A 14,356-nucleotide genomic window follows, 5' to 3' on the forward strand; every position below is an offset into this window, starting at 1 on the left:
AGACTTCAGGAGGATATGATACAAAGTAAGTGAGAACTGAAATTCCCACACTAGGGGAGAAAAGGGAAATCACAAAATAGAAAAAGCCATTAGAAGAAAAGAAGAAGAGAAAATAGAGTCATTTGTAGAGACATTAAGAGGTTAAGAAAGCACTCTCTTCTTTTCCCTGGACCTTCCAACCTTAGTTCATAAAGGAGAGTCACAGTCACATAGAAGAGAGCTGAGGCCATGGTGGAGAAATCAGAAGAGGAAAGATCTCGACTCCTTTGCTGCAGGAGAACAAATTTTTCCTGAGACACTTCAACTCTGTCTCCACTGACCTACTTTTCTTCTGTGCAGAGGTAAACATACTGCTTCTCTTGTGCTGAGGGAGTTTTGTCAACAAAGTGGAAGGGCAGTTAGTGGAACTGACAGGAAAGAAAAGATTTGTCCCTGCCTAGAGACCTTGATTCTCTTCAGGGGAAGTCAGAGGCAAGGACTAGGCAGACCCTAAGGGGGACATTTGGGTTAAAGTCTGCCACAATTTTAACTAATCAAATAAGCTGCTACATTTGTGGGTGATTAAAAAATTCCTTCTGGTAATGTATCAGACCTGGTCTTCATGGCCAAGGGATTACTCTATAGCTCAAAACTTAAGTTACAAGGATCTCTGACCTTTCTGTGTGTTTGGTCTGAGACCTATCCCAGCCCCCCAAATCTCCCTAAATAGTTGAGTGAAGGAAAAAGGCCAAGGATATCAAGGCACACCATATGAGATATTAAAAACTACCACGGAAGATCCATGAAAAGAATCTGGTCTAGAAAATTCTATCTGCTTAGAGGTTGAATCATGTCAATGACAAATTTTTAGCCCCTCTCCTCAGGCCTCCTAAAACATTTCATTGAAGTCAGAGGCCCTTACAACTGTGGTGATCCTAAGAGGAAAGAAGGTATTTCTTGAAGAAAGACAGCTTTGGTGCTGCAGCTCCACCTTTATGCTAGCACTCAGGCTTGTCATCTTCATGGTAGTTTAAGAAAAAGACAGACATTAAATCCTTTTCTCAAGGATGTAAATTACTGAAGCTTAAAGCCTCACACACATATGTATAGTGCACAGAGCACCACTCTGTTCTTCTGCCTTTTTTTTTTTTTTTTTTTTTTTTTTTTTTTTTTGCGGGACTGGGGATTGAACTCAGGACCCTGTCCTGCCAGGCAGGTGCTTATTCTATTGAGCTATCTCCCTGGCCCCTCTGCCTCTTTATGTACTTTTGAGGGCCTAAATGGGGGACATGTGGTAACTTCTTGTTTCACAAAAACCAGTAGTAGAAAAATAAGTAATAACATGATGTTTGCACATGTGGATCTGATTTCAGTTACCAATACAGACAAACCTGAAAGAGTAAATAAAATATGAAAGGTACAATAGATACTGTGAAAGGAAAAGAATTTGTTCAATTGGAAGGAAAAATTGGTCAGAGGGAAAGGACAAAAGAAAGAAAGGGAAAAGATATATTTATGTATATATGCAGGATAGTTTGGATAATTGTACTGCCAATTTCCACTGGTCTTTTTTTTTTTTTTACATAATTTTGTTGGTAAACAAATAGCAATGAGACAGTTTCAAATCAAATTGGTAGGCCAGTTTCAATAATTAACACATTGCATACATTCTTCTGAGGGGTTAATTGCTGTAGAAGATGCGGACATGATATCCTATCTACAAACACCATTAGAACAAATCACTCTATTCATTAACACAATGCAACCATATATCTATCCTAACAACTTTGAATACACAGATACAAAATGGACATTCATCTGTATATACTTTTCTTGGTTAAGTTCCGTTATTTGAATATTACAGGTATGTTAACTCAGCAAAATAATCTAAAAGACTTCAGTACTCCATAATAGTATTGGGCTGTCTGCTTCACTGGCAATGTCAGAAATTCTTGACCTGAGACCCTACAGCTCAACATAACAGCATAGCTTTACTTCTTCTTTTTTTTCATAATTTTATTGATAAACAAGTAGCAATGAGACAGTTTCAAATCAAATCGCTAGGACAGTTTCAATAATTAACACACTGCATACATTCTTCTTAGTGGTTAATTGCTGTACAAGATGCAGACTTGAGATCCTATTTACAAACATCATTAGAACAAATCATTCTATTCATTAAGAGAACGTAACTATATATCTACCCTAACCACTTTGAATACACAGATACAAAACGGACATTCATCTGTATACCCTGTTTTGCTAAGTTCTGTTATTTGAATATTATAGGTGTGTAAACTCAGCAAAATATTCTAAAAGAGTCCAGTAGCCCATAATAGCATTGGGACTTCTATTTAACTGGCAATGTCAGAAATTATTGACCTGAGTCCCCCACTCAACATAACAGCATGGCTTTACTTCCTATATTTCATCTTCATACTTTTCTACTGGATGGTTAAGACCAAGGTAAAGCAGGACCTATTGCAACAAGAGTTGTAGCTTTTGGGTCTGAGAAGTTCAGTGAAATCCCCTCAGGATTTATCCTGAGATCCTGTACCTCAGATTGTAGAACCATTATCAGTGTCAGCCATGTGGATGAGTCACAGCCATTGCTTGGACAATGTGCTCTCTGTGAAAGCCTGAGAGAGTGTTTTCTCTCCATGTGACTCTCCTTAGACACACTGTACATCATCAATCACTTTCCTCTTTGGCCCCATAATCTCCTTGATCAGAAAATTTGGGACACTACCGAGTTACATGACATCAGTACAAGTTCTCATATGTCCTGAGTCTTAATTGACCTTAGAAGGTTAAAAAATGTTGGCTTTCCTTGTAGCCCTCCTTTTTCTCTAATTTTGGTCTGCAAACTTAGGTTGTTAACCATCCAGAAGACAAGCTTATTGTTATTATCAAACATCTTAGGCTATTGAGCTTAACCTCAATATCTCTCTGCATATCAAACATCTTAGGCATAATAAGGAACAGGTATTTTTCATCAAGTATTGATATACTGAACCTTAAGTCCCTACATAATATGATAAAAAAACATTTAAAAGTTGGATTATATTTTAATAATAGGATAAAGAATTATATACTTCTCATGTTTGCACATAAGTCCAAACATCTCACCATATACAACCTTAAAGCAGGACAGTCCCACAATATTCCTTTTCCTGTCTCTTGCTTTCTTTCACCACCCCCTTCTTCTTGAACATCCACCTACCTGAGAGACATCATAGCAGCAACTGGCATGTCATGACAAGCAGCCCATATTCAGAATACCAGAATGACAGGCACTCCAAACAAGAAACTACTATTACAAATTACCATCTGCAGTGCAGTAGCTTAGTTCACAGGTATCAGTATATATAGTTAGTCAGGGTGAGAACCTTTTCAATTAACTGCTAGATTTGAAAGGGGCAATTAATACCTATTTTTTTTCTTTTCATTCTTATTTTTTTTTCTTTTTAATTTATCAGAGCGTTTTGTTGTTGTTTTGGCTTTTAAACCAATTTTGCATGTTTATATCTGGTAACCTAAGCAACTAACTTAGAGATAACATCACAATGGAATGCCCATCTCTGACAAGATTAACCAAAAAAGGGGAATACAAATGAATGACCATTTTGTATCTGTACACTCCAAATAGTTAGGATAGGTATACAGCTCCATTCTCTTAGTTCAATGAATAGAGGTTTGTTCTAATAGTGTTTGAGACAGGATATCGGGTCTACATCTTGTACAATGAATTACCACTAAGTCAACAATATGCAATGTATTAGTTATTGAAAATGTACTAGTAATTGGTTGTGAAACTGTCTCATTGTTATTTATTTCTCAATAAAAATACTAAAAAATAAAAGTAAATTTAAAAAAGAAAAAATAAAGATAACATCATGCAATACAGCAATACAGAGCTATCATTCTGTTTAGTGAAATTTTGTATTATTTATAATGTCTTTTTATAAGTTTTGAATTCTTTAGAAAACAATTTTAAAATATAAGTAATAGAAAAAAAAAAGGTCAATGCAACCTCATACTTACAGAAGTGAGTTCTGACAAGAAACACAGTAGGACCTTATGTTTCCTTTAATGCTTTACAACTCCATCACACTGACTAAATTCTGTCTTGAAAATTTGCCCACACTAGCTTGGAAGACTATTTTCCATAAGCTCAACAATAAAATTCACTTGAAATGTGTCCTTTGTCTCGTCTGAGGACTTCTTTAGTAGAAATACAGCTTGGAATTTGAAAACTTCGACAATTGTCCTAATGTTGATGCTTCTTTGACTGTGGCATATAACTTGGGTTCTTTGACAATCTAATGCTTATGAGTAAAATAAAGATAATAATACCAAATGTATATGTCACATAGCTAAGAATGAAATAGTAAGCTATGCTTGTATCTTTGTTTGTATTAGCATCATGTTCTTTTTTCTTTTAAAGTTAGTCTGAAAAGGACAAGTTTGCTATTTAATTATAAAGTGAGCCCACTCATGTGGACCTTCTCCAAAGAATTTAAAAATCTGAGCTAATTATCGCTAGCATGAAGATTTAAAAAAAAAAGTCATCAGTTTTTCTCCTGGACTCCACCGTCAGCTACAAGTATCTGGGCATTCCTTCTGACCTGTTTATTTTTCTTTTTTTCTTGTAACTGGTGATTGAACTAGTGCTTACCAGGCAGACTTATTCTACTGAGCCATCTCCCTGGCCCCTACATTTTTTTTTCTGGTACCAGAGATTGAACTCAAGATCTTGTGCTTGCCAGGCAGGCTCTTATTCTACTGAGCTATTACCCAGCCCTGCTGACCTGTTTCTGTCTCTTCTAGTCTCTACCCACATGCAGCCAATTATAGTGAGCACAACTTGATTCTCTTACTCAATCAAATGTCTCATAATGTCACATATTTCTCCAATATGTCCTAGAAGTTCCACTGATGTTATGTATAGTAGAAGACTTAGGATGGGGTTGTCCCTTAAGAGTATGGGATTTGACTCACTTATTCTTTTCTTTTTTCTAGAAGCAGTGCCAAGGATGGAAATCTCTGTCTTCTCTGCTCTCCTGCCTCTGTTATTGTTGGCCTTCGTGAACCATGGCTTGAGCTGGGCATGGACTGCTCCTGACTGCAACATAGGAGACAGCTCCCTACTGGCTAACCTCTCCTACTACACCCCAATCTGCTCCTTGGTCCCAGGACTGTACCTTTTTGCATCATGCTCCAATATTAAAGATGTGATTCAGACACTGAGAGCAGTACCCCATGACAGAGAAGCACTTTGCCTCCAAGGAATGGTTCCTATCCTGCCACCCAATGCCTTTGCTAACTTCTTCTCCCTAAAGCTTCTGAGGCTGCAGTTGGGCAACCTCAAGGTTACCTCTAAGACTTTTCAAGGATTGGACCAACTGCAGCACCTTCACTTTGAGCATCACGCTCCCTGTTGCATGGGTCTATTCCTTCCTTCAGATGCTCTGGAGGCCCTCATATCACTCAATGACCTTTCTTTTCAAGGCTACTGCCTGAATTATAGTCAGAACATTCAGCTGCCAATCAGCCTTACTTGTCTGACCCTGAGACACAGCTGTTTGACAAAGCTGCAGGAATTGCAGGAGATCTTCTCAAATCTTGTGCCTGGTTCCTCTAACTCAGTCAGCCCCAGATCATTGGTATCCTTTTTGGAGGTACTAGATTTGTCATCCAACCTGCAGCTGAACCAGGCAGGTGATGGAGCTCTGCATAGCCTCCAGCTGCATTCCCTCAGATTGGATAGCACCCCATTAAGTTCAATAGGCCTTCTAGGCTCAGGACTGCTCCAACTGGGCTTTCTCTCCCTTGTGGGTACAGGTGTAAAAAAGATGCCCGGGAATGTGGTACGTTACTTTGCCCTTCATGCACTTGACCTTGGAAGGAATCAAATCCAAGACATATGGGATCCAGATCTTACAAACTACCATTCCCTCGAACTCCTTAGCCTTCATGACAATGGCCTTCAGTCTCTTCCCATCAAGTTCCTGAGTGCTCTGCCCCAGCTCCAGAGGCTCAACCTGTCCATGAATAACCTGGGCTCAACCTTAGTGCTCCCAGAAGGGCTGGTTAGTGCAAAACTGAAAGTGCTTGATCTGTCCTACAATGAATTTTGTAATCTGCCATATGGGGCCTTCTCCTTTCTTCCTCAACTTCAGGAGCTCTGGCTGGGTGGCAACAACATCTCCAACTTAATGAATGGCACTCTGGAAGGACTCATGTGGCTGAAGACACTAGACCTGAGTTGGAATCAAATTAAGGTGCTAAATCCAGGCTGGCTCTCTTCTCTTCCTTCCCTCACTTCACTGAACCTCCTAGGCACCTATTTAGAGCATATCTCAGGCAAGCAGCTCCAGGGTCCCCACAAGCTGCGCCATCTGCTGCTAGGTTCTCATGATATGTTGGATATCTATCCTCCCTGGCCTCCAGAACTGCTCAGCTTGGAGGTGAGGGCTGAAGGCGTTATCCAATTCATAGTCCACAATGAAGAGCCATTCTTGTTCCTGGAGAATCTTACCTTACAAACTTCCAATATACTATTTCATACAACAGTCTCAGACAACACCACAGTCTATTTCCCTTCCCTATATCACCTCACTTTGAGAGGCATCAGTTCCTATGTTTTCTCAAGCCACCAGCCCCAGAAATTTTTCTCACAGCTTCCTCGATTAGAACACTTGCACTTCTGGTCTGATCACATGGACACAGATAACATGTGTCTTCTCAGCATGCCCAGGCTGCAAGTGTTGGAGTTGGGAGACCTAAACTTCCTCTCTGAGTTCAGTTTAGTGAAGCTGGAGATGCTGTTAAAGCAAGTACCTCAATTACAGGTTCTGGCATTGAGCCATTTGAATCCTGGGACTCTCTCTATGTCCACCTTCAAGGATTTGGGTCACCTCCGGCTGTTGTTGCTTAACTCTGAGTACTCACTAGGGTTGGACAGTAGCCTCCAGGAGCTAATCCCCCAGATGCCACAATATGTTTATTTCTCAGATGTCACCTTCACTTGCCAGTGTAAAAGTTCTTGGGTGGGTCCTTGGGCAACACAGGCTCCCAACACCTTTGTGTATGGACTAGAAAAATCCATCTGCATGGCAAACACTTCTGATTACTCCAGGACTCCCTTCGTCTCTTTCCTTTCTGATCACTGCCCACATGATCCTGAGTTTTGGGTCTTTCTCATCAGCTTTAATCTTATACTCCTGATGTCCACTCTTGCACTATTTGGATGTCCCAAGTGGTACTGGCTTCACTACCTCCAAAATCTTTTTCATTCCTGGTGGTGGAAATTATGTGGGCGTGGTCCCAGAAGACAACTTTATTATGATGTCTTTATATCCTATTGTCAGCAGGACAAAGCCTGGGTGCTGAAAGAACTGGTTCCTGCTCTGGAGAAGCCTCCTCCAATAGGTGAGGGCTTGAAACTGTGCTTGCCAGACAGGGACTTCGGACTTGGTTGGGACAGGATGGATGCCACAGTAGCCAGCATGGAGACTAGCAGAGCCATTCTCTGTGTGCTCAGCTGCCAGGCCCTGAAAAGTACCTGGTGCAATCTGGAGTTACGGCTTGCTACCTACCACTTGGTGGCCAGGCCTGCAGTGGCCCGCCTCCTTCTGCTGTTTCTGGAGACTATTGATAGACAGAAACTATGTAGTTATCACCGTCTCACCAGGTGGCTCCAGAAGGAAGACTATTTTGATTTTCATCAAGGGATGGAGGAGTGGGATTTTTTCTGTGAGCAACTTCAGAGAAGACTCAGGGAAGCAGGACAAGAAAGAGAAGATTAAGGGTTATGAGTGATTCAGGATTTCAGGAATGTCTTTCAACAGTGGTTTGCATGATATCAAATCACAAGGCAGGCTCACCAAGGGGGTTTCTCAGTGATTTTTAATTTAAGCTTCCTTCTAGCACCAAACATGGCATAGATAAGGATACCTAATCCCTGTGGGAAACATATTTGAAAGTACTGGAAGAAAAGTATTCATTCAAAAAAAATTCTGATATGGTTGCCAGTCCTTTCATAAGACCTCCAAAAAAGAATACATGTAAGGTATTCTTTTCATTACATGTAATGTAAACACTGTATACTGCAAACATGCATCCCCCAAAAAAGAAGGGCTCAAGAATGGGTGGAGAAAGGAAGAAGGAAAGGAAAAGGGATGAAAAATAAGTTTGAATGTATTCTGTACATGTACCAACTTCTCACAATAAATGTAAATATATACTGTACAAAAATATTAATAAACTGAATAATGTTTTTATTTTTATTTATTTATTTATTTATTTATTTTTATTTTTTGGCAGAACTGGGGATTGAACTCAGACCCTTGCACTTGCTAGGGAAGCGCTTATTCTATTGAGCGATCTCCCTGGCCCCTGAATAATGTTTTTAAAGAAAGAATGTATAAAAAGGCTACCAGAGTACCATGGACATTTTCCAAAATGCATTCATTCTATCTATGTTAGAATCACTTGTTTGGTAAAGCTTTATGATTCCAAAATAATGGAAAAAATAAATAATCTATTTGTCAGTGATTTGAAGTGAGTTTGAAACTAGACTGACTGTTCCTCAGGGTTCCAAAAATTCAGCATTTTCTAACTCTTGAAGTTCTCACAAAAAGTCATTAAATGAGTGAGAGCAATTATTTTTAGTCTATTGACACTGAGGAATCCAAATGCAAAAAAGCTAACTGATATACCATCATATGATACTTGTATATATTAATTCATGTATCTAGTGTCTGTCTGTCTGTTTGTTACTGCCTCTCATCAACCTCTAACCAATGACAACTTCATTTTCTATGAAGTTAAAATAGCCAAAAGGAAGTAAATATCTTCATAAAGCACATATATGATCTATTTCCAAGAATATTACATTTCCAGAAATTTTACATGAAAGTCTAGGTGTCCCCAAACAGAATGATAAAGGACAGTGATAAAAATACATTAGCATGCACCAAAATATTCACTGTTCAGCAATATTTAGTGCTATGAACCTATTAAAAATCATGTTTCAAGGGCCTTCCAAATTGGTCAGCAGATTAAATTTCCTGCTTAGGCAGACATAGTGGTCAGGAGTTTGATCCCAGGCCTGCTGTGCCAGCCCCATCCCCAGGGGCACACTGAGATGTTTATTGAGATTGAGCATGGTGGTACGCCCCTGTACTCCCAGCTCTTGGGAGGCTGTAAACAGGAGGATCACTATGAGTGTGATCTATGCATTGATACCCTGTAACCCTGTATAACCCTGTCCTAAAATATCAAAAAAAATCACACATAAAGAATATTTAATGCTATGTTCAGAAAAAGACTTAACATATAAGGGCTGGGGAGATAGTTCAGTAGAATAAGCACCTGCCTGCTAGCACAGGGTCTTGAGTTCAATCCTCAGTAGCAAAAAAAAAAAGAGAAAGAAAAAGTAAGAGCAAACAAAAGTCTTGTTGACTGGCATGCACTATAATTCCAAATATATATATTTGGATATATATATATATATATATATATATATATATATATATATTTCCCAGATAAATATACATACTAGAAATGTAAAATTATTACCTTCTCAAGATGGTTCTTGTCTATAGTATCTCTGGGTATTTCTGGGAGATTGTGTGAACTCCTTTTCCAAATACAACAAATAGTACAGCTAAGCAGATTTCAGTTTCCTTACCTAAGTAGGCTGGAAGCCTATGAAAATGTGAAGCCTTTCAAGGCCAAGTTTTTCAGCCTCTAAACTGCTGGAGTTTTTTCTGAGATTCTTTTTCACTCTAAGGCCTGCAAAAGGAAGACTCTCCCTCCCCTATCTGGGAAGCAGGCATGAATCTGGGACACTTTGTTTCTATTATCTTAGGCCTCTGAACCTAAAAAATTCCAGTCTCTTGCTCATTTCCAAGGTTCTGCTTGAGGTGTCCTTCATTTCAAAATTCAACTTCACAACTGTTTCTTTGATTACTTGTGGAAAAAAAATTTGGTCCCTCTATTTAGCCATCCTAAAAATTTACCTCATAGATTCCATTTCCTAGTTCCTAAGGTGTCCTAGGATCTACACAGTTTTTAACATTTAAAATAATAACTTGTCCACTGTAGAAAATAATGTGTAAGATCCTTGAAAAATCATTTCTGGAAAAAAGTTTATCTAAATGATCATAAAAATGAGAAAATGCATTCAATCACATTGGTTATAAAGGGAATGCAACTTGAAATAACACAACACTACAACATCTTTCCCAACTGTTTTTGTTTCCAAAAACTGACAGGAGCCAGATATGATAGCACAAGCCTATATTCCCAGCCTTTGGGAGGATGAGGCAGGAGGATTCTGATGAGTACAAGGTCAGCATGGGCTACCTAGTGAGTTCATGCCCAGCCTGAACTATGTAGTGAGACTCTAACTCAAATATTCAAGAAAACAAAAACAAAACTGACATAACATGAACTGGCAATAGATAAAGAGCAATGGCAATCATCATGTGTTACTAATGAAAATGTACATCTGGTTCATCATGTTTGTTTGTTTTGTTTTTGCGGTACCGGGGATTGAACTCAGGACCCTGCACTTGCAAGGCAAGCACTTATTCTAATGAGCTATCTCCCTGGCCATCAAAAATGTACATTTGGGTAACCATTTATGAAATACTCTCTAATGCTGTCTATTACAGTGGAATGAATGGATTCCCTAAGTACTAGTAACATCACATACACACAATCTAAATTCTTATAAATATATACCAAAAGATATGAATAACATTACACACAGAACCATTATTTATAGCAACCAAAAACTGGATGTTACACAAATGTCTAGGGATGGAAGCATGAGGCATGGACATGCAAAGGAATATTACATAAGAATGAGACTAAACTATACTGATGTGAAAGAAGACATATGTAAGTATGAGGGAAAGATTCCAGATGAAATAAGTATACTACATGAATTTATGTCCTTTTCAAAAGCAGACAAATTGATATAATGGTGATTATTTCTGGTAAGGGGAAGTGTAGTATTTTGGAATGGGGACAGCAAAGCTTTTCAGATGCTAGATAATGTTCTATTACTTTTCCAATGGGGATGCATGTGTACAGTTTAATAATTCAGGAAACCGTATATATTACAGTGTGTGCCTTTAGGTAACTGTTTTAAAGTTTAAAAAACTAGCTAGATCAATACACTTGCTGCTCAGATACTGCCATTGACCTTTTATTACAGCTAAATCAGGATTAAAAATATCTTCACATAAAACCTACACAAATATCTTAATCTTATGACTCTCCCCCCACTATCCTTCTGACAAAAACTCTTCCTATTTTTCCTATTTTGCTTATCCTGCAATAGCCACACTGGCCTACTTGAGATTGTTCCAATACGTTATACTCTCCTTTGTATCTGTTTTCTATAATTGATAGTTGCTTTTACTGGAAATATAACCCCTCTAGATAACCATGGTTTGCTCTCCATATTAAATTCAGTGTATTGTGCAATTTTCTTATTTAGGTTATTTTTTTTCTCTATAATAGGATATAAATAATGTGAAAGCAGAGATTTGGAGGTTGTTTCTACAATATCACAAGGAACTGCACTGATGTTTAGCACTTGGTAAAGCATTTAAAAAACATTTGGGGAATAACTGAATGGCAATTAATTTTCTTAAATTGTTAGTTCTTTATGTTCTACATGATTTGAAACTCAAATATATCTGATAAACTTTGTAAGTATAGACATTTGATGTGCAGAGAATGATTACTTCTTCTTCTCCTCTTCATCTTTCTTCAAAATAGACATAGAGAACCTAATAGACTTTCCCACTTTAGCTATTATAACAATCTCTTCTACTACTTAGTTGTCACCAGGAAGCTTCTGCTATACATGTATACCAGAGAAAAAAAAAGAGATAGTGTTTACTTTTACATCTTCCTATTCTTTGGGGAATTGTAAGATTCAGTGTTTGATTGTAGATGAAATTCAGAAATGATTTCCTTTCTTCAAGAAACATAATCAAATCACTGAGAGCCCCAAATCTCAAAAGGCCATGATGAAAGCAAATATATATACATACATATATCTTACCTGTAATCTTGACTTTCACTGGTCCACTAACATGTACCTTGAAGTTGAAAAAATATTTTCTATTAAGGCTGACTCTTGGCAACCCATGAATAACTACAGACTCAATCATCTGATTTCTTGGAAGTCCTTCATTTGTCTACAGCTCTGTGGAATAGTATTTTCTTTCCCATCTCCAATCTCATGCACATGCAAGGAGTATATGAGAACATTTTATCACGTAAGCCATCTTTACTTAGTACTTTGCAAAAACTATTTATTAATTCTACTTATTTTTTTTCTCATCTTTAACAAAATTAAACCATTTAGAATAAAACTGGCAAAAATTAGGCCTAAAGTTGAGTTTAGATATCTTTTTTCCATGAGTTCTGAATAAAATGTTTCAATTATTTCTCATTTCCTTTTAAAATATGAGAAATTTATATGCATAGAAATAAGCTTAAGATTTAAGAAATGATGTAAATTAATATAAATAGCTATATAAAATATTTAATCTTATGATTTTTGTTATCTGAAGGGTGAATATAGCAGATTTCTCTTTCCAGAAATGTCTTCTCCCCAAAACTTATACATTTCATTTTTGTTCCATTAGATTAAGTATTATTTGGTAATATGTAGTGGCATTATATTTTTTCTTTTTTTATTTATATTTTTTCTTAAGTAGTAAAAATATTATATCTATATGTGTTGTTGACATTATATGCACAGGATTTCTTCTAAATGATACTATTAGACAAGTATTACCCCTGAAGCAAGAAAAGTAAGTTCCAATGGTGACACAAATAACACTTCTCTAAAATATAAAATTAACTGAAACAGTTAAGACAATCCTGAGTAAACAAGAATATGTATATAGCATAAAATGATAATCCATTGAAATATAAATTATTGACACAAGATAGTAGGGGACATGACTCTCCAAAAGACTTTCATAATTGAAAAAAATATTTCCTTTAAAACGTTTAACAAATTAACTTGACATAACCCAAGGACACCAGATTTAGGCAAACTCAATTTGTTACATTAATTTTTATACAGACTCAAGGGCAATGAGAGTTTACAAACAACTAATTTCAAGTGAAAGTCCTTTATGTGGATAGTGACCAGAAAAAAACCCTAATATTGTCTTCCTATATACAAATATACGATTTCTCAGACTCAAAATCATAGGTTCTTAACTGGAAAAATATTTCTTGATTTATTGAATACTTGTTATGAAAGCCAAAGATATTTCCAAAACTGGAAAACAAGTTGAAATTCAACAAAGATATATTAAAATTTTACTTCTTTTTTTCTGGCTCAGGCTGACTTAAGGGCAAGTGTGGTGTGGCATGTGGAGCTGAGGATTGAACTGCTGTCCACCAAACCTGATTGGGTTTGCCCAGGCAGGCACTTAAACAATTGAGCTAACTGGCAAGCCGCTAAAATTTTACTATTATCTCCACATTTTTAAACTCTATGAAGGCAAGTTCTATCATAGCCACAGCTGTTTCTCTGGCACTTATAATACACATGATACAATGAAGAAAATTTTTGTCTTTTTGTTTATTTCTTCTTTGTAAGAGAAAGTCCTTTTTAGTCATGACTTGTACTCTGACTAACACGTTAGTCTTTCTTTCAAAATCGTGGCATTCAGGGAAGATGGCTCAGTAGAATAAGCACTTGCCTGGCAAGCGCAAAGATCTGAGTCCATTCCCCGATTCCGCCAAAAAAAAAAAAAAAACAAAAAAAAAAAGTATGAGATTCAAAATCATGACAAACCTTATATTAACTATTTTTATTTTCTAATTATTGTGTAATGAAGTTTACACTAAACTATAAATTAAAATATTTTAAAGAATTACATTGCCTAATAAAATGAATCAGAATAAAGTGCTAAGGAAACAAAATTGGAGGTGTTTGTTTTGTTTATTTGTCTGCATATTTGTTTAAGACAGGGTCTCCCCATGTTACCCAGACTGGTCTTGAACATGTGCACTTATACAATCCTCCTAACTCAGGCTCCTGAGTGCTTGAACTATATGCATGTACCACTATGACCATCTAGAATTAAATTTTGATTCAATTATTAACATATGGCCTGAAAGCAGCCAAAGACAGAGAGAAATGCACATTTCAGATTTTTCCATATGAGAAATACTAGATTATGCATCACAGTAAGATATAGAAAGGTACTAAATCACTGTCTAATAGAAAGAAAATAAAATATATGGGGGCAATGAAATTAAAAAGAACTATGAAATACTCTCACAACTATAAAGTATATAAATCTTTAATTTTCCCAGCAGC

At 37.0% G+C, this 14,356-nt stretch overlaps 1 protein-coding gene across 2 annotated transcripts; it reads left to right on the plus strand.

Moving 5' to 3' along the window:
- Positions 1–242: 242 nt before the first annotated feature.
- On the plus strand, positions 243–7,875 carry LOC101582266 (toll-like receptor 11). Of its 2 annotated transcripts, none has more exons than XM_023704120.1 (2): positions 243–341; positions 5,002–7,875. In XM_023704120.1, exon 2 carries the CDS (start codon positions 5,016–5,018, stop codon positions 7,788–7,790), a length of 2,775 nt encoding a protein of 924 aa, XP_023559888.1. In that variant the 5' UTR covers positions 243–341; positions 5,002–5,015; the 3' UTR covers positions 7,791–7,875. The 2 variants fall into 2 exon arrangements, with proteins under 2 accessions (XP_023559888.1, XP_004644073.2); XM_004644016.2 differs by lacking the exon at positions 243–341 and adding an exon at positions 2,295–2,304 and having other exon boundaries at positions 5,008–7,875.
- The last annotated feature ends 6,481 nt before the right edge of the window (positions 7,876–14,356 follow it).

Source organism: Octodon degus, unplaced genomic scaffold (assembly GCF_000260255.1).
Source record: "Octodon degus isolate 3935 unplaced genomic scaffold, OctDeg1.0 scaffold00189, whole genome shotgun sequence".
NCBI lineage: Eukaryota > Metazoa > Chordata > Mammalia > Rodentia > Octodontidae > Octodon > Octodon degus.